We start from the raw sequence: 19,816 nt of genomic DNA on the forward strand, positions 1-19,816 counted from the left end.
AATTTGCTGCTTCAGGGCTTCAAAAAGGGTAATAGTGAAGTAATTTGGAATCTTACTCCATGGGAGAAATTGTTGAGTATGCTATAAACCATCAAAACGCAGGTAGACTTGTTTCTCCAAGAATTTCTGGATGAGGTCAAATGCAATGATTGCATCCTTGCCAGGAAGGTTAAAGGCAAGAAAGTTATGACTGATGTTGATAGAAGGAAATGGCTGTATGGTCACAATTTTGGTAATAGCTTCAGTAGCAAAGACTTCATTGTTTGCAGCATGAAAGTATTGTTTGTGGGGCCTCCAATAGCTATGAGGAATCACAGAAGGTTTAAGGATAGAGGAAACAACTCATGTATCGATCAATGCAATAATTTTGACGGGGCGTTCATACTTGTGCAGTAACAGCTTGAGTTTAGCAAAAGGTTATTGATGTTGTGGGTGATGAGCTTGTAACATGACTTCATAGGAGGGAGGAAGGTCTTCTTCTTTAGAGGAGTTTTCTGAAGAACTATCTGATGATGATTCATAAAGAATGAAATCCAATTCTGAATGTTCTGATTCAGTTTCAGAATAAAGAGATTCTACATCATGATTTGCCAAATCAGCAATTTGAGTCATCTTTTTCTTTTTTACGAGAGGACATTCTTTGGAAAAATGGTCTTTCTTTTTGCGGATGAAACAACGATCATTTTTCTTGAAAGATTTCTTTCTGTGAAAGAAACGTTGTTTGGATCGACGAGGTTTGAAAAATTGAGTCTTTCTTCTATACTTGGGATTATATCGCCAGTGATATTGTTTCTTGGTGGTACGACAAGCACAAGTTTTATCGTTGTGGGAACATTTGATCTTGAGGTCAGAACGATCACAGGTTTGTCCCAATGATTTGCCAAGTTTATCCACATTGATAAGAAACTTGGATTTGTTGCAGAGCATTTGCAATTGGTTGAGTACTAATTGGTAAAGATCACTAAGAGTAGTTTGGGCTAGTGTTCTGCCTTGGAATTCTAGAAAGCGGAGAGTCTTATTACCAAGAGGCTCAGCAATTGATTAAGATAAGCTTGCTTCAGGTTTGGATGGTCAATACCTTTAAGGATGTAAAAGCGAGCACGATTTTCTTGAAATGTTTTTCTAGCTCTTTTGGGTTGAATGAATAGCATTTGAGCTTGAAAAATTCTTCATGGGCCTGGCCTGCAATATGGGTCGGACTACCTAAAAATTCCACGAAAATATTGTACATAAATTGATCAATATCAAGAATTTGCAATAGTTAAGTCTGTCTATACTAAGCAAGAGGAATGGTGGATTGCTCTTGCTTAGTATAGACAGACTCAACTGTCTGTATTGAAGGAGGTTATGTCAGAGCTCATGTCTGTTTCCTCTGCAATCAAGGCTTAGACCAGTGTATGTCAGGGATTATGGTAGTGAAACAGACATGACCCCTTTCCCATCAATGTTGGTCCCAAAATCCAAACGCCTTCCAAATCCACAACTTATGTGATGGAATGAGTGGTTCTCAAACTACTCTTTTACTGTCAAACATGTCAAAGGAAAAGGCCACATTGTCCCTGATTATTTTTCCCGACCTTCATATAAAAAGCCTTCTAAGCCAATTATCTTATATTTACCTCCACTTCAAATCTATACCATGTCCTCCTTTAATCCTTTACCTCCTGGCATTACAGACCTACCTTTTGAATTTTCTTCCCTTTACTCCACCTTACCTATTGATGAAACCGAGACCTTCAGAACCTTGCTATTCTCCTATCAAACCAAAACCATCCAAGACACTGGTCCATACACTCTAGGTTCTATTGGCATCCATCCCGATTTTCCCTACATCACACTCTTCTCTATGAGAAACCCTACTCAAGATTTTACTTGGAATTCCCTATGGTTCTTATGGTATTTACTTGCAAAATACACTATCGCCATTGAATTCCCTGTTAGCCTAATGCTTACCTGGCTCCATCACATTGAACATGCTTACAAGACTTTCACCTTTGATGACATCCTAGTCTCCCAGTATCGTAACCGTATCCATAAAATGACTAGTTGGCTCAATACTGAAATGTTGAAACCTGGTGCTAATCTTGTACAAGTTTTGACTTCTTTTGTATCTCATTTCACTGGTGATTTAAAAGAATGGTGGATTGCTCTTGCTCAGTACAGACAGACTCAACTGTTGCAAATTCTCGATATTGATCAATTTATGTACAATATTTACGTGGAATTTTTAGGCAATCCAACCTATATTGCAGACCAGGCTTGTGAAGAATTTTTCAAGCTCAAATGTTGTTCATTCAACCCAAAAGATCTAGAAAAACATTTCAAGAAAGCCCGTGCTCGCTTTTACATCCTTAAAGGTGTTAAACGACCTTAAGCCCGTAAAAGGACTCTCCACAAGCCTTTAGAATTTGTTAGGCTCAAATCGGGTCATACCTTGGGTACGAGTTGTTTGTTTCACTACCATAATCCCTAACATACATTAGTCTAAGCCTTGATTGCTCTATAAAAGAAATAACCAACTAGGGTAACCCCATACATGCTTCAAAATTTCCCGCTCCTCTTTTAAGGTTTGATACTTTCCAAGTTATCATAATATGGCCGCCCACTAAACTTTTTATAACTTTCATTTCCCTCTCCCTATTTAGTTTTCGTCATTGTCCTTCTTCCAGCCACTTCCTCCTCTATCCCCTGTCGCCTCTCTCCATCCAAAACACTGTACTAACTTCCCCAACATGTAGAAACTCAAACGAAAATCATCCTATATTGTCGAACAATTTTAAATAATACTCAATATTAATATAATTATAAAATTTATCAAATTTTATATCCAACCATATAGTTTATTTATTACTTTCGTTTTAAATATTAAAATATTAATAAAATAATTATAATTTTATTTGTACTTGTTAATCTTTTAAGAACAAAGTACTCTTATTTTAATTAAAATAATAAGTAAAGTGTAAAGTATTTTAGAAAAACTATATTGACCAGAAAATAACAAATAAAAAATAATTTAATCAATTAATTTTATAATTTGACAAGATAAAAAAAACTTAATATATTATTAAAAAGGAACATATATTAGAATATTTTTCTCTTGATCCCTATCATTGTTTTGGTTGGCGTATGCCTTTGTATGGATGATATGTACAAACTTAGGTTATATCTCTTTTTAAACCCTATCATTGTAAGAACTCAGATAAACTTTTAAGACGAAATTGTCTAGTCTTCTTTGTTTTTTTACTCAAGATTGGTTCTTGTTGTCCTTCAATAGGACGAGTTTAGGTTGTTCCGTGAGCTAATTTGGAGGTTGCCTTTGTGTTGTTAATATATTTTTTATTTACCAAAAAATGTATATATTAGAATATACACAAAGTAAATATTTAATATAAAACGTGTTAATTTAAACAAATATAATACTAATTTATACTCAATAATTTTTTGAGAATATTTAAATAAAATAATATATTATTATTAATTTATTATTGTTAACCAAATATAATAATTATTTATACATATTAAATTTATCAAACATAATAATAATTTATACCTAATAATTTTTCAGATAATCTATCTTTGTAATAATTTTTTATTTTTAGTAATAAAAAATTATTGGAACTAAACGCTCTTTTACTGATAATGAGGGTAGTGAAGATACTAATGAATCAGATGAGCTAAAGTTTGTAGAAAACTTAGAAGCATTTACTACAAATATGCTTTCTAACATGTGAGTATTGTTTGATTATACTGTTAAAGAATTTGGTCATGCTAGAACTACCATTACAATATTGAATACAAGAAAAATTAAGCTAGATGAAGTATTAAGCCAAGCAATTATTGTTGGATTTTATTTTAATTATTGCATGATATTTCTTGTTACGATCCAGAGCTTTACAATCTTATACTGGTAATGTGCTTTTGACTCTTGATTACATAATCATTAATCTATAAATTAATGCTTCATTCTTGTCGATCTCTATTATGTTAATTCAATGGAATTATGCATTAAGCCTTGGTTTATTTACATAAACAATAGCTCCTTATAAGGGTTTATTTGCAAGCGGTGTCAAACTAGCTTTTAAATTAAAAATTTTGAAATTGTAAATAATCATCAATTGCTTGTGCATACAAGTTTGACGAAATAAGTTAAGTAAATAAATAAATAAGAGAGAAAGTAATATCCTACACAATTGTTCAATCTAGACTTGTGGAAAACTTGCTAGCATGGGAACTTGTATGTACCTCTAGGGTAATATAGGAACGACAAATCTATCAAATATAATCAACTAAGCAATTAACTTTTTGTCAATTACATACTAAAGTCAATTAACTAATTTTTAAAACTCTCATACTAACAGTTGTTTATGCTCAAAATTGAAATACTCCAAGCATCCTATTCAGCTGTTCAATCTCTCTTCGAATTTTGAAGCTAAAATCCTTTTAGCTTCTAGCCTTGAAATCCCTTCAAGGTCTAATAATAAATGTGTATCCTACTATCTAAGTAAACTTATGTGCAAAATGAATATAAAAAACAAACAAAGAGAAAAATTATTAGGAGAAGTTTAATCTAATTTCTAAATTTGAAAAGATGTGTGATGAACTCATGTATTAAAAGTAAATAATAGATGCTCATTTTTAATGATTTTCTAGTAAAATCCATTATTTTTCAATGATTAAAATAGGGAATAACTTCATATATCATTTCTTACCAAACACTTTTAATTTCACCCCTAGTTGGCACAATAACACTTTCTCATCCAAAATTAAATTTCATTAAAAAAAACTAATGATGTAATGGCAAAATAGTAATTTTACCATCCATTAACTTTGAAACAAAAAATAAAAAATCTTTATATCAAACTCAAATATATTAAACATGATAATTTAATCTTTAAAAAGATTTACAAACTCACAAATCAATCTCTAAATTTTTTTTTCAATTCTCTATATATTTTAAAACTACTATATGGTCTCAATAGTTGTAATATGACATTCATACCCATAAGTTGTTGCATTTTATATGAGTTTTGGGTGTGTAATTATTATTTTTGAAACTATAAGAGGACAAAAAATATTTCAAAAATTTCTCCAAACTTTTTTCCAATTTTTTAATAACCCATACAGATTTCCAAAAAAACCTACAATACTTCCAAAAATTTTAGTTTACTTATAATATATAATTATATGATAAAGACACTTTTATTATAGGAAAAGAGAAAAAAAAAAGTGAGGTTAAAAAGAAATAAAAATAAAATTTTTTTTATATAATTTGAATATTTAAAATATTATTTTAAACTTTTATTGATTTAAAATGATATGATATTATGATAACTTTGAAAAATAAAAAAGTACAAATACAACAAATTGTAAGGTTATATTTTGCATGAAAAATTTTTATTTATACTATCTAAGATTGTGCTTTAAAAAAAATTGTAATTCACTCTACTAAAATATGTCAATTTACCCCATTGAGTTGGGGGAAGTTTCGAGAATATTTCGTTATTTAAATTGGTCTTTTAGATATAACCCTTTGACTTTCGGGTGGGACAGGATGTCGGTCACTCTATTAATTTCCTGAGAAAAAGCAAAGAAATTGAACCCAGGAAAAAAATATACAACTTGTAACTCTGTGAGAAGAAATAGTCTTGTTGCTTCAATTAACTGCGATGGCTTCGTCTTCTTCTTCTTCTCAAGTGAAGTATGATGTTTTCCTCAGTTTCAGAGGTGAGGACACTCGAGACAATTTTACCAGCCACCTCAAAGACGCGTTGTGTGGGAGAAAGATTGTTACTTTCATCGATGATCAACTTGTAAGAGGAGATGAGATATCACCATCTCTTTTGAATGCGATTAGTGGATCAAAGATTTCAATCATCATATTCTCGAAAGGTTATGCTTCTTCTACATGGTGCCTCCAAGAACTTGTAGAGATCCTCAATTGCAGGAGAATGTACGGTCAGATTGTGATTCCAGTGTTCTATCATGTAGATCCATCAGATGTAAGGAAGCAAACAGGGACTTATGGAGATGCATTTGACCAGTATGAAGTAAAATATATGGAGGAAAAAGAGATGTTGCAGAGATGGAGGAATGCTTTGACGGAAGCAGCCAATCTATCTGGCGTTGTTTCAAATTCCATCAGGTGGGTGCTTTTTGTGCTTTGATATTATTATTATTATTATGATAATTCTTCTATATAAAAATCACTTTCAATTATGAAAGATAAAATTCAAATACAACTTCTATAAGTCCAACTATACGATTGAACCTTACTTGGTTCCTTTAACAAAATTCCATTTCAGTTGTTTGAAAATAGCTTAATTTATATAAATCAAACTTCCCCCACATTATTTATCTTAATTTATTTATTAATCAAATTATTCTTAGATTTCACGCTATAACCAAATTATTATCAGTTTCATGAAAAAAGTTGTATTTCTATAAGTTTTATTTAATATATGCATAAACTCTCCTGGGAAAGTCCAAACCAAAATTGGGCTCTTGGAATCCGACTTTGTCTCTATTTCTTTTTCATTAATTTATTGATAAGGTTATTGTTGTTTTTACCTTTTTGTTTCTAATGTAGGCCTGAATCGGAACTTGTTGACACAATTACTGAATGTATTTTGGAGGGTTTGGATGATAAGTCTTATAGCCATAATAAGAACTTGGTTGGAGTAGCAGTGAAGATCCGGAAAATTAAATCTTTATTGTCTGATCAGTCAAGTAAAGTATGCAAGTTAGGACTTTGGGGTATGGGTGGCATAGGCAAGACGACTCTTGCTGAAGCAGTCTTCAATGAAATCTCAAGTCAATTTGAAGCTTCGTATTTTGCTCGAAATGTTAGGGAAGCATCAAATATAAATCAACTGCGTCGTTTGCAAAAAGAATTTCTTTATGCAATATTAGGGGATAGACACCTTGATATAAGAAACACATCCACAAAAAAAAGGCTTGGACGTAAAAGAGTTCTTACTGTTTTTGATGATGTGGCAGATTCGAAACAAATAAAAGAATTAATTGAAGATCTTGAAGACTTGGGTTTTGGAAGTCAAATCATTATAACCACAAGGGATAAACAAGTGCTAACAATTTGTGGATTGGATGATTCTACCATATATAAGGTCGAAGGATTAGGTAGTAAAGAATCTCTTAGACTTTTTAAACAACATGCCTTCAAACAAAACCATCGAATTGATGCAGTTTGCTTGATGCTTTCAGAAAAAGTTATAAGTTATACAGAAGGTTTGCCTTTAGCTCTTGAAGTTTTAGGTAGCCATCTCCTTGGTAGAGGAAAACTTGAATGGTATAGTGCACTTGAAGATTTACAAAAATCTCCGGATGAGGTTATCCAAAAGGTGCTTAAGATGAGTTATGATGAATTATCTGATGAAGAGAAGACTTTATTTTTAAATATTGCATGCTTCTTTAAAGGATGTGATAAATATCAAGTTGGTAAATTTACTTCACATAATCGAATACGTGTTCTTGTTGATAAAGCTCTTATATCTATTCTATTTACCACAATAGAAATGCATGATTTGATTCAAGAGATGGGTCGAGAAATTGTCCGACAAGAGTCAATCACTAAACTTGGCCAACGCAGTCGATTGTGGCATCATGAAGATGTAGATCGAGTATTGGAAAAAAATATGGTAAATATACATGACATTAACTTTCAATTTATATGTTATAGTATATGGGATATATTGAAATGTTTGAACTAGTAGTGTATCTTTTTCATTTTTCCCTATAGAATAGTTCATGAAGTAATTGGTTTCGGGTTTAGAGGTATATCATGTTATTTTGCTGTAAACTTATCTTTTGATTTTAATTGTAGGGAACTGACAAAGTGAGAGGTATGCTCTTTGAAATGGCTGAAATGAGAAAGATCCACTTAAATCCTCATACTTTCTCAGAGATGGCTAATCTAAGACTCCTTATAGTAAAAAACTTATATTGGAGATGCAATAATGAAGTTCATGGTTTTGACAGCATTGAATTTGATTTCTCAGAGTTAGAATGCCTCTGTTGGGATTATTATCCCTTCCCATCGTTGCCTTTGAAATTTGATCTTGATAACCTTGTTGTACTTAAGATGCAAAACAATAATCTTAAACAACTATGGACGGGCATCAAGGTATATGTTGATTTCTTTTGAAAATTCTCTTTCATAAATTTTAAATATTAGATTTTTTTAATTGTATTGGTCATTTCTTTTTCCTGATACAGAATCTTGCTTGTTTAAAATACATTGACCTAAGTCACTCAAGACATCTACTTGAAGTCCCAGACCTTTCAAAGGCTTCAAATCTAGAGCGGTTGATTCTAAGAGATTGCACAAGCCTTGTCAATCTTCCAATTGGCATTCAATCAAGGTCTTTAAGAGATGTTTTTCTCTTTGGCTGCTCTAATCTCAACACTGCTCCAAGGGTATCAGGTAATATGGAAAGATTGTGTTTGGATGGAACTGCAATAAAAACCTTATCGTTTTCCATAGAAAGCCCTTCCAGACTAGTTGAACTGAATCTTAAGAACTGCTTAAGCCTTGAAAGTCTTCCAAACAGCCTTTGTAATTTGACGTCTCTTCAAAAGCTTGATCTCTCTGGTTTGTCTAATCTAAAGATGGTTCCAGAGTTCCCACCTGAGATCCAAGAGTTGTATTTAGATGGAACTGCGGTGAAAGAATTGTTTTCATCGATTGGGAAAGTATCATCTCTGAGAAGATTAAGTCTTAGAAATTGTTCAAGCCTTGAAAGTCTTCCAAGTAGCCTTTGTAATTTGACATCTCTTCGAAAGCTTGATCTCTCTGGTTTGTCTAATCTAAAGATGGTTCCAGAGTTCCCACCTGAGATCCTAGAGTTGTATTTAGATGGAACTGTAGTGAAAGAATTGTCTTCATCGATTGGAAAAATATCATCTCTAATAAGATTAAGTGTTAGAAATTGTTCAAGCCTTGAAAGTCTTCCAAGCAGCCTTTGTAATTCGACATCTCTTCGAAAGCTTGATCTCTCTGGTTTGTCAAATCTAAAGATGGTTCCAGAGTTCCCACCTGAGATCCTAGAGTTGTATTTAGATGGAACTGCGGTGAAATAATTGTCTTCATCGATTGGGAAAGTATCATCTCTGAGAAGATTAAGTCTTAGAAATTGTTCAAGCCTTGAAAGTCTTCCAAGCAGCCTTTGTAATTTGACATCTCTTCGAAAGCTTGATCTCTCTGGTTTGTCTAATCTAAAGATGGTTCCAGAGTTCCCACCTGAGATCCTAGAGTTGTATTTAGATGGAACTGCAGTAAAAGAATTGTCTTCATCAATTGGGAAAATATCATCTCTGATAAGATTAAGTCTTAGAAATTGTTCAAGCCTTGAAAGTCTTCCAAGCAGCCTTTGTAATTTGACATCTCTTCAACAGCTTGATCTCTCTGGTTCGTCAAATCTAAAGATGGTTCCAGAGTTTCCACCTGAGATCCTAGAGTTGTATTTAGATGGAATTGCAGTAAAAGAATTGTCTTCATCGTTTGGGAAAGTATCATCTCTGATAAGATTAAGTCTTAGAAATTGTTCAAGCCTTGAAAGTCTTCCAAACACCATTCATAAGCTGAAATCTCTGAAATATCTTTGTATGTCGGGTTGTTCAAAACTTGAAAGATTGCCTGATGACTTGGGAAAGTTAGAGAGGTTGGAAGCAATTGAAGCTAGTGGAATTACTGTTAAAGAGCTGCCTTCAGTTATCGCTGTTCTATCAGCTTTGCAATTTTTAAAGAGATTAGAGTTGAATTACTGCAGTATTACAGAGTTACCCAATAATATTGACAATCTGCCCTTACTCGTAGATCTAGAATTGGAAGGAAACAATTTTGAGAGCATCCCAACAAACATCATGAACCTTTCCAAGTTACAAAGCCTTAACATAAGGTTTTGTGATAGGCTTCAATCCTTACCAAAGCTTCCACGCAATATAAAAGAACTTCTAGCAGATGGTTGCAAATTGCTGAAAGAATTATCAGGTTTTACAAATCTAATAACTCCAGGACCTGATAGAAGGTCACTGAGCTTGTTCAATTGTGTCAGTTTGGATTAGGACGCAATCAAAAACATTTTGAGTGATTCTATATTGGATGCGTACTCAAGTAAAATTAACCATTTCGCATATGAGGTATCATTTTATCTCTCATTTGCACATGATTTCAATTTCTTTTTCTGATCTGAAGTAAAAAAAAAATGATGTTAAATCAACAATTTTAGTTATAACAAGTTTTCTGTAATGTATTAGGTAACTCCCCAGCGAGAAGTTGAAATTTGTTACACTGGAAGTGACATTCCGGAATGGTTTAACATTCAAAGTAGTGGATCAGTTATTAAGTTACCACAAGTTTCATTCAATGAGAAGGTTCTGGGTCTTGCCTTTTGTTTCATTGTTGAAGTTGAAGATAATTGTGATGAGTGTAATTTCTTTGGTGTTGGTTCTACGTTGCAACTGAGTCACCCTGATGTGGACAGAATGTCTAGTGAACAGACGTATCTTTTGACCAAGTGTATTAAGTCAGATCATGTATTAGTAACATATGACCACATTATATGGGACGTATTTGGGACAAAAGATTTTAAATTCGCTTGTGATATGAAAGTCGTTATCTGTTTCCGTCCCTTAGATAGTTTAGAATTTACAGAGACAAATTGGATAAAAAATATAAAGAAGTGTGGGGTTCGTTTATTGTTCACTGAAGAGTTGGAGGAAACTATGAAAAGATCAGGATGTTCCATCCATGGTGCAGAAGATGGATTTAAATCTTCAAATTTCTATAAAGGCGAATCCAGCTCAAGGTATGTAATTACATAACTTATATATATACGCCTTCTTAACTGTATATAATTACGTAATGCTTTCTCTATGTCTATACTATTTTCATGCTTATGACTGATTTCTGAATGGTTTTCTTCTGGTCTGTGTTATCATTTCTATATATGTTCATATACTTTGGAATTCTCAGAATTCAAATTTGTAATTTATGATTAGTGTTATTATTAGTAGAATCATGAACTCAATCTTTAAAGAATATATATTTTTGGTCTCTTTCACCAACCATATTGTCGCAACTCAAAAGACAATTGGGGCCTTCCATGGTCAGCCAACCTCTACCGGACTGCATGACTGAAAAAGGGGAATTGGAGCTTCTGCCGAGGGAAGTTCTCAAGCACAGGTATACCGACAATGGTGAGCTGGAGGTTTTTGTTGCCTGGAAAAATTCACCAGAATTTGAGAATCATGAAAGCAATACACTGTCTTCAAACAAGCTTTCCCACAATTCCACCTTGAGGACAAGGTGCCTCTCGATGGGAGGGGAAATGTTAGGTCTAGAATTTATGTATCACACAAGAGGAAGAGAGCCCAAATGAAGGGTACATGATACGAACCTTAGGAGAACCACACCTCAAAAGCTAGCTATTGAGATGGGAGAGCCCAAGGCCATATAAACCCCACATTAGTTGTCCATACTTTCCAATGTGGGATCCAAGTCCCATACCTTGCATTTAGGATCGTAACATACCACCACGCTCCGCAGCCCCGGCGCCCACGCGGGCTGGCTGTGCGCTAGCTCCCTGCTAGCCCCGGGCGAACACTGCAATGCCGGCGTCACCACCCGCGCCGCACGATTGCAACTGGGAGACATGGTGATGGCTCTGATACCAAATGATACGAACCTTAGGAGAACCACACCTCAAAAGCTAGCTATTGAGATGGGAGAGCCCAAGGCCATATAAACCCCACATTAGTTGTCCATACTTTCCAATGTGGGATCCAAGTCCCATACCTTGCATTTAGGATCGTAACATACCACCACGCTCCGCAGCCCCGGCGCCCACGCGGGCTGGCTGTGCGCTAGCTCCCTGCTAGCCCCGGGCGAACACTGCAATGCCGGCGTCACCACCCGCGCCGCACGATTGCAACTGGGAGACATGGTGATGGCTCTGATACCAAATGATACGAACCTTAGGAGAACCACACCTCAAAAGCTAGCTTTTGAGGTGTGGTTCTCCTAAGGTTTATATCATTTGGTATCAGAGCCATCACCATGTCTCCCAGTTGCAATCGTGCGGCGCGGGTGGTGACGCCGGCATTGCAGTGTTCGCCCGGGGCTAGCAGGGAGCTAGCGCACAGCCAGCCCGCGTGGGCGCCGGGGCTGCGGAGCGTGGTGGTATGTTACGATCCTAAATGCAAGGTATGGGACTTGGATCCCACATTGGAAAGTATGGACAACTAATGTGGGGTTTATATGGCCTTGGGCTCTCCCATCTCAATAGCTAGCTTTTGAGGTGTGGTTCTCCTAAGGTTCGTATCAGTACACCTGGCAAATTGAAGTTAAAGCAAGTGGCAGAATTAGATTGGCCTGAGCAACAAAAAGCTGGAGATGTAAGTGGCAAGCAGAGAGCTTGTTGTTGGAAACAAAAACAAAAGAGAGGTGCCAGTCCTGGAGGAGAGAGCAAGCAGAATTAAGGAAAAGTAGGAGTACAAGGGGAGGGACTAGGCCTCTCGAAAGCCCAGAGGTCAGTTATTTTTGCTTATTGTCGTTTCTGGGTATTTTCTGCATTTTGTAAGAAGAAAGAGATCCTGAGTTCATGTAATTACTAAAATTGGTGATTTGACTTTGTAATGCACTTCCAGTTAATGAAGAAGAATATCTCTTTTTTTCTTAGTTGATTTGGAATGTTATATTATTGATTTTGTATTGTTAATTTTTGTTATGACTGTTGTGATTAGATTGTGGCATGATGATGTTGAGTATGTATTGCTGGAATGAAGATGAGAGCAGTAAGGAGTAGAGAATATTATTGCCGTGAACTGTCTTAATATAACAGAACTAAAAGCTTGACAGCATTGAGTGTCGTTTACAAGGGAAGGTTGCTGCTGGAATTGCTTCAGGTACCTATCACCGTTGTTCTGTTAATGTTTTGTTTATAAGTAAGATCAAATTTCTGTATTCTTTTTGCAAAAAGATGACCATCAATATTTATATGGTTATCTAGAGATGACAAGGTGGAAATAGAATATAAGTAATCTTACATATATCTGAGTTGATTTGATTCATTTCATACATCAGTTGTTTGATCATGATTATTGATACACCTTTGTTGTTTTGCTCTATCATCAATTTGGATGTGAGAAGTTCTGCATTGCATGGAGTTCAACATGAGTAAGAAGTGGAAGAGTTTAGTGCAAATGATTCTGATTTGGATGTGGCAGCCATAACTGTGCTGAGCCCTAGAGACAATTATGGGGCAAAAGATAATGTATGTTGCTGCATAATTTTATGATGAAGATGGATGAAAACTAAAGAATTCAAATTTTATGAGAAGGGAAGCTGCTGAGGTACTAATGTCTGTTCTAAACAAAGAAAGCATATTTGAATTCAAGCTTAATATGCACTTGCATTTGGCTGTGTGCTTAAGGACCTGTATTATGTCTATTATTTGGATGCTTTTATTTTTATTTTTATAAAATTGAAGCAAAGATCAATGTTGTTTGCATTAATATAATGGATGAATTTGATAGTAGAATTATTGATTGGGGGGAACATGTTATTTAGGTTAATGTGGGAAAATGACGCAAGAAGATTTTCTCTTCCTATGAGAGGTAAGGATAGCCAGGAAATAGAAAGATTTAGGTTACTGTGTGAATTGACGATTTTGTATAGATACCCAAATCTGTCCATTAACTTATATTGGTAGCTTATACTTGAAAATGTATTAACTTAAAGTTCTAAGATCAATTAATAGGCGTTTCATTATAGATGAACATATATTTTTGTCAACAAAACAGAAAAAAAAGGTCATTTCAAGCACAGAACTGTTGTTTTATGTTTCATAAAAAGCAAAATAATCGTTTCAAAGATTTTGTTTTGCCCATTCCAAAATCCTAGTAGTTGTTCCAAGAATAAATAGGTCATTCCAGGAGGAATGAGGGTATTTTAAGTATGATGATTTTATTATAATTATATTATTATTTATTAATTTTTTGAGATAAAAATAAATTTATTTTTAATTAATATGATAAATAATATAAAAAATATTTAAAAATAATTATATTCAAAGACATTTAAATAAAATAATTTATTAGTAATCTTTTATTACCTTTAACTAAATATAATAATTATTTATACCTATCAAATTTTATCAAATATAGTAATAATTTATATCTAGTAATCTTCTAAGTAATCTATCTTTAAGGTAATATTTTATTTTAGTAATAAAACATTACTCAAACCAAACACCCCCAAAGTGTATAGCTTAGATGTCATTATATGAACAAATGTAATTATGCAATTTTAATCTGCATAATTTATACAAAAATTATAAAATATTGAATTAATAAATTACGGAGTATAGAAATATTTGATATGTTATGCAATCTGAATTTGTAACGTTGTTGAAATAATCTACATTGAAGTAACAGATCTTCCTTCCTTGAAATCTCTTTGAATAACCGTTTTCAATTAACAAAATTGTTATAGTTTTGAAGAATATACCTAACCAATATGTAATAAGTTATTAAACTTCATCAATAGTCTAATAAATATTGAAGTCCTTAAGGGTATTATGAGTCTATTTATAAATTATCATTGAACTACTCAATTAACCCATTTTTTTAAACCAAAATTAAGAATTTTCTGGCAAATAATACTCCTAATCTTTCACCTTGAGAGAAAAAGAAACCTGTTGAAGGGGAAGAAGAAGCCCTGAAGAAACAGATTAAAGCTCTCAAAAAATGGGTACTTCTCATCATCGGATTCAAAAGGAGACCTATAGATATAAGATTTCATCATTTAAAATTATTGTTTCATTTGAAACTTTATGTAATGGACTCTGTAATGTTTTATATTTTAGTGTTCCTCGTTCACTGAACAAACACTGTAATTTCGCCCCTTACATGTAATTTAGTGTTTCTGTCATTGATTGTAAATTTTACTATGAAGGACAACAGAGATGGATGCATTTGACTGACCATTTAATATTGTAAGCTTCAAACATACCATCGATCATGTAATTTCCAAGAACTAATATTATTGTTCTCGTACAATATTCAATTCCCTTCCGTTTTCACCCTTTGAAGACATACAATTTCAACAATTTATATGAATATGTTAGTTCTAGGCTAATGTTGGCATTCTCTCAATGTAAAAGAACCACTTGTATTCTTTTCAACCTTTTCTGTGTATATCCGCTCAATCTAGCCTGTGTACACCTTCCACCAACAATCATTCTACCATCAAAAGCAAACCCAAACAAACTAAACATAGGCAAAATTTCACTTAGGTCTTGCATTTCTCCCACCTTTTCTGCTAACAACCTCACACAGCCGGCAAGGCAATGTATTGAGGCTTGCTGCACGAGTCTTTCCATAGTTACCCAAGACACCACATCTTCTCCAAGCATGGTACTCTGCATAGGCCACAGGGTCATTAGCTAGGCCCTTAACATAAGAAGCTAATGATTCTAAGGACCTGAATTTATTTCCATCTATTATTGAGTGTGGTGGGACAAAATCACAAACATTTGGGGCTCCGAAATAGATGGGAATTGAACCAGAATCCAGAGCCTAAAATAGTCTCTGTCACATAACTCTCTGTCATGGTGTTCTCGATAGCAAGTACAAATTTGTAGTGAGACATGGCACAATGTAAATGATCCCACCATCTTGGCTTGACGCTAGCATCATTGTTGCAGTCAGGATAGATAGAAAGGGCCATGTCTGGGCCACCAACATTGTTCAAGCACTTGCCAAACGAATGGTGAGGCAGCAAGCTCAGGAGATTTTGGGCCAGTCGATTTCTTTGAGGAAGACAGCGTGATGAAGACCAATAAACAAGTGTATCCTTCAGAAAAATAAAAAAAATTGAAAGTAATTTTTGTTGAAAAAATCAGTGGAAACTATCAAAAGAAGCAAATAACTTTAGCTAACACTTGCATTGTTCTTGTAAGATGAGATCTGATAATTTCGACCATTGTGAAAGAGTGCACCAGCATAAGTTGACTGCACATCATCTTTAGCATGATAACTAATAAATATGTCCTCAAGACCTGAACGCCTTCTACCAGCTTCAAGATCCATGTACACTCGAAGTGGATCCCCTTTCCGTCTCTGAAAACATTTAAGGAATGCATTAAAGTTTGCTAGCATAAATGGTAGATAATGATGACACACAACACAAAACAAACATTTCTTTGGACAAACCACCAAGTCAAATTATACGACAGAGGATGTTGGACAATGCTTATAAAAATATTAACAGTTGAAAACCACAAAACAAGAACTTCAGATGGAACATCATAACGATAGCAACCAGTAAGTTGTTATATTAAACAACATTGTCAATGCCAATGTTATATGAGGATCTTTACTCTTTCAATCAAATGAATATTTCAGTCTACTCTGAGCGTTGTGGAATGTTGTAAAAATGACAAAAATTTCTCTAATACATGATGAGATGTAAGGCTTGTGATCACAATACCATTTGACTTCTTCATCCTACTAGGTAAGAAAGTCATCTAACATCTCGCCATACTGCATTATATTTAACAAGAAACATATAGAAGTTTTTCTGTTGACTCAGAAAAGTCTATACATATGGCACAAGAAGCAAAGGCAGATTAGGCACCTATACCTTTTGTCAGAGGCCCAAAATTCACTACAGATGAAAAGGGAAAGGACAAAAAAAATCAACAAAATGTACAATGATACCTTATGATTGACTTAGGTAATTTTTTATGCTAATATATAAGTTATTAGGAATCACATATATTCTATATATGGAAGATCCCAAACATGCAAACTAAAACTTTCCATAAGAAAAACCGGTGTCTATTGTCAATGCCTTAAAATGCTATCCTAGGTCTATAAACTTTGAAAGCATAGTGCTACTCTAATCTTACTTTGAAGCCAAATAGATTGACGCAAGCTTAGAGGAATAAGACCGTAAAACCAAACTGAAAGGATTAACATATAAATTAAGATGTGGATCAAAACCTGCCAATACTATTATCCACCAACTCCAGAATTTGGCCAAATCACCAAGGAAAAATCAACCACCTAAACCATGTCATTACTGCATACATTATCCTCTAAATCCATAAAAGAATTTAGATTTCATGATATAAATATATAACAGATTGATAAACTCTAGTACAAATTCAACACAAGAACCAAAAGAATTCTAGAGAGAAGAAGCTAAGAATACAGAGAACCAATAAAGAAGACAATAAACACTATATGTTTCATAATCTCCAAATCTGTTACATGCATCTTTTAAAAGGATTCTTTCACAAAACTATTTAACAGCTCATAACTAGCTAACAACCACGTCAGTTGCCTTTTTTATTCTGTAGTAACAATTTACTTAAAACCAAATAAAATCTAATTCAAACAAAATGCAAAACGTAATGCAATTAACAATGAGATATGCATAGCTGCAGAACGACACCGTAACGACGAAGTCTGGTTTGCTGAAACTATACTTTTTGATCAACTTCCCGACCATTAGCAATTGATTCAAATTCATATCACAAATCAAAACTTCATGGCCACAATTCAAATATCATCCTAAAGATTTCAACATTACAATGCAATCATTAGCTCAACCAATTCTAATTGTCAAGAATATACCAGGTCTATAAGTGTGAAAATCAAAACTCATATTACACAAAACAGTCTCTCACACTTACACACTATTTATTTATATTGTATTTATTAGAAGTGGGATTTTAGTATCCAATACTCTCCCTCAAGTGTAACCATCATAGGCTATTAGGTCTACCATTTGGCTGAGTCTATTTTAGACAGATGCGTTGCCACTTGTATCTAGAAACACCTTAGACTGTTAGGCCATAAGTTGTTATCCAGGAATACTTTAGGTTTTTAGGCCATAGGCTATTAGCTGAGTCCATTTAGACGGATGCATTGTCATTTGTATCCAAAAACATTAAGTTGTTAGGTCATAGGTTGTTGTCACTTGTATCAAAAAACATAAGGCTATTAGGTCATAGGTTGTTAACTAAGTCCGTTTGGATAGATACATTGTTACTTGTATTCAAAAACATTTTACGATGTTAGGTTATAGGTTGTTAGTTAAGTCTGTTTGGATGGTATCCAGGAACACTTTAGGCTATTAAGCACGTCATTTGACTTGTATTTTGATACCATATCATAAATTTATTAGACCTATAAGTATAAAGATTAAAACTCATATTATACAAAACTAACTGACTTGTGTTAAGGTTCAATCTCTCACACTTATATACCACCTGCTTATATTGTATTTATTAGATAAGAGACTTTAGTCTCCAACAGTAATCACCGAATCACTAACCTCATAATTTGCAAAAAAGCACAAAAAGCATAAAACTTTTTAAGATTATGCTGAAGAATGGATACCTAAAGCAGAGGTGTAATGGTCTCAAACAACAAGGTGCCAAATTCATCAACAAGAACCAAAGATTTAGTCCACAAACAACTCAACCCACATTGACAATAATACAAATTATCCTAATTATCAGGAATCCAAGTCCACCCTTTAACCTAAACATTAACATTCTCCCATTTCAATCTATCACATTTCCCATCAACATATTCTTGTATCGAACCAGACATACTAGAACCCGCCTTCGACCCAGTTTGACTCTTGTATTTCTCTCTGAATTGGGCACAACCCACTTTAAAATCCCATTTCTTGAACACACTTAACATATCAGCGAAAGGCTCTAGTGTGGAATTAACAAGAGGAAAACTTGAATCTGTGTGTTGCTGTTCATGAATTTAGGTCCAAACAGAAGGAAATTCAAGGAAGCTTGAGAAGAAGAGGAATAAGAATGTAAAGAAAAACATTAGAGTTTTTGTAGAGGTATTTAAGGGCTTTAATTGCATGATAATTTGAGACTTCGATTCTCGATTGGGTTCAATTTTTTCTCTGTAGACGAATCTCTAGGTTTTGATTTTGATACTTTAAGATTTGTTTTATATTTATTATTATTATTATTATTTTGTTGAAGAAGAAGAAGAAAACGAGAATTGATCAACGAATTCTTCGAGTAACAATGACATGTAAACAAAGCAAAGTGGTCTAGTTTTTGGTTTGTAATAGCTATATGGGTGGTTAGGTAGGCAAGAAAAATGGAACCCAAACCCAATCTATTTGGTTTGGGTTATCAGGAAATATCTCATTCCAAAAGGGCCAAATAACTATTTCTTACTTTAGTTGAATATTGTTATAAGAGGACGTTTAATTTACATAATATTTTATTGTAGAAATTAAAAAATTACTTTAAAGATAAATTATTTAAAATATTATTTGATATAAATGATTACTATGTTTAATAAAATTGAGAGGTATAAATAATTATTATATTTGATTAGAGGTAATAAAATAATACTAATATATTATTTTACTTAAATGTTTTTAGGTGTAATTAATCTAATATATTATTTATATTACTTATAAAAAAATTAATAAATAAGAATGGATAGATATAAATAATTATTGTATTTGATTAGAGGTAATAAAATAATATACTTTATTTTACTTAAATATTTTTGGGTGTAATTAATCTAAAATATTTATTATATTACTTGTTATATTAATTAAAATTGAGGCTATTTTGTCATAAAAAATTAATAAATAAGAGTATAATTATAATAAAATTAAAATTACATCGATAATCTTTTAATACTTAAGGTGAATGTGATAATCAGATTATTATCTATATTATTTGTCATAAACCAAACAAAATAAAATAAATAATAAAAGTTAGATTATCAAAGTAATTTT

At 33.3% G+C, this 19,816-nt stretch overlaps 1 protein-coding gene, 1 long non-coding RNA gene and 1 pseudogene across 2 annotated transcripts; 2 read left to right on the plus strand and 1 right to left on the minus strand.

The window, feature by feature from the left end:
* The first annotated feature begins 5,570 nt into the window (after positions 1-5,570).
* LOC123203443 (disease resistance protein RPV1-like) lies at positions 5,571-11,477 on the plus strand. Its single transcript, XM_044619799.1, has 6 exons — positions 5,571-6,142; positions 6,587-7,655; positions 7,841-8,140; positions 8,233-8,781; positions 9,226-10,155; positions 10,273-11,477. Exons 1-5 carry the CDS (start codon positions 5,667-5,669, stop codon positions 10,078-10,080), a joined length of 3,249 nt encoding a protein of 1,082 aa, XP_044475734.1. The 5' UTR covers positions 5,571-5,666; the 3' UTR covers positions 10,081-10,155; positions 10,273-11,477.
* Positions 11,478-12,346: 869 nt separating this feature from the next.
* LOC123203611 lies at positions 12,347-13,515 on the plus strand. Its single transcript, XR_006499322.1, has 3 exons — positions 12,347-12,545; positions 12,760-12,921; positions 13,166-13,515. It is a non-coding gene; the product is annotated as an uncharacterized LOC123203611 (long non-coding RNA).
* Positions 13,516-15,302: 1,787 nt separating this feature from the next.
* LOC123202547 lies at positions 15,303-18,915 on the minus strand (annotated as a pseudogene).
* Between the last annotated feature and the right edge of the window lie 901 nt (positions 18,916-19,816).

Source organism: Mangifera indica, chromosome 19, assembly GCF_011075055.1.
Source record: "Mangifera indica cultivar Alphonso chromosome 19, CATAS_Mindica_2.1, whole genome shotgun sequence".
Taxonomy (NCBI): Eukaryota; Viridiplantae; Streptophyta; class Magnoliopsida; order Sapindales; family Anacardiaceae; genus Mangifera; species Mangifera indica.

Excerpts from the sequence above, each read along its gene's own strand:
- LOC123203443 (XM_044619799.1), top strand. The coding sequence starts at position 5,667 with ATGGCTTCGTCTTCTTCTTCTTCTCAAGTGAAGTATGATGTTTTCCTC. Across the intron at positions 6,143-6,586 it reads GTTGTTTCAAATTCCATCAG|GCCTGAATCGGAACTTGTTG; the intron begins GTGGGTGCTTTT and ends TTTCTAATGTAG. Across the intron at positions 8,141-8,232 it reads AACTATGGACGGGCATCAAG|AATCTTGCTTGTTTAAAATA; the intron begins GTATATGTTGAT and ends TTCCTGATACAG.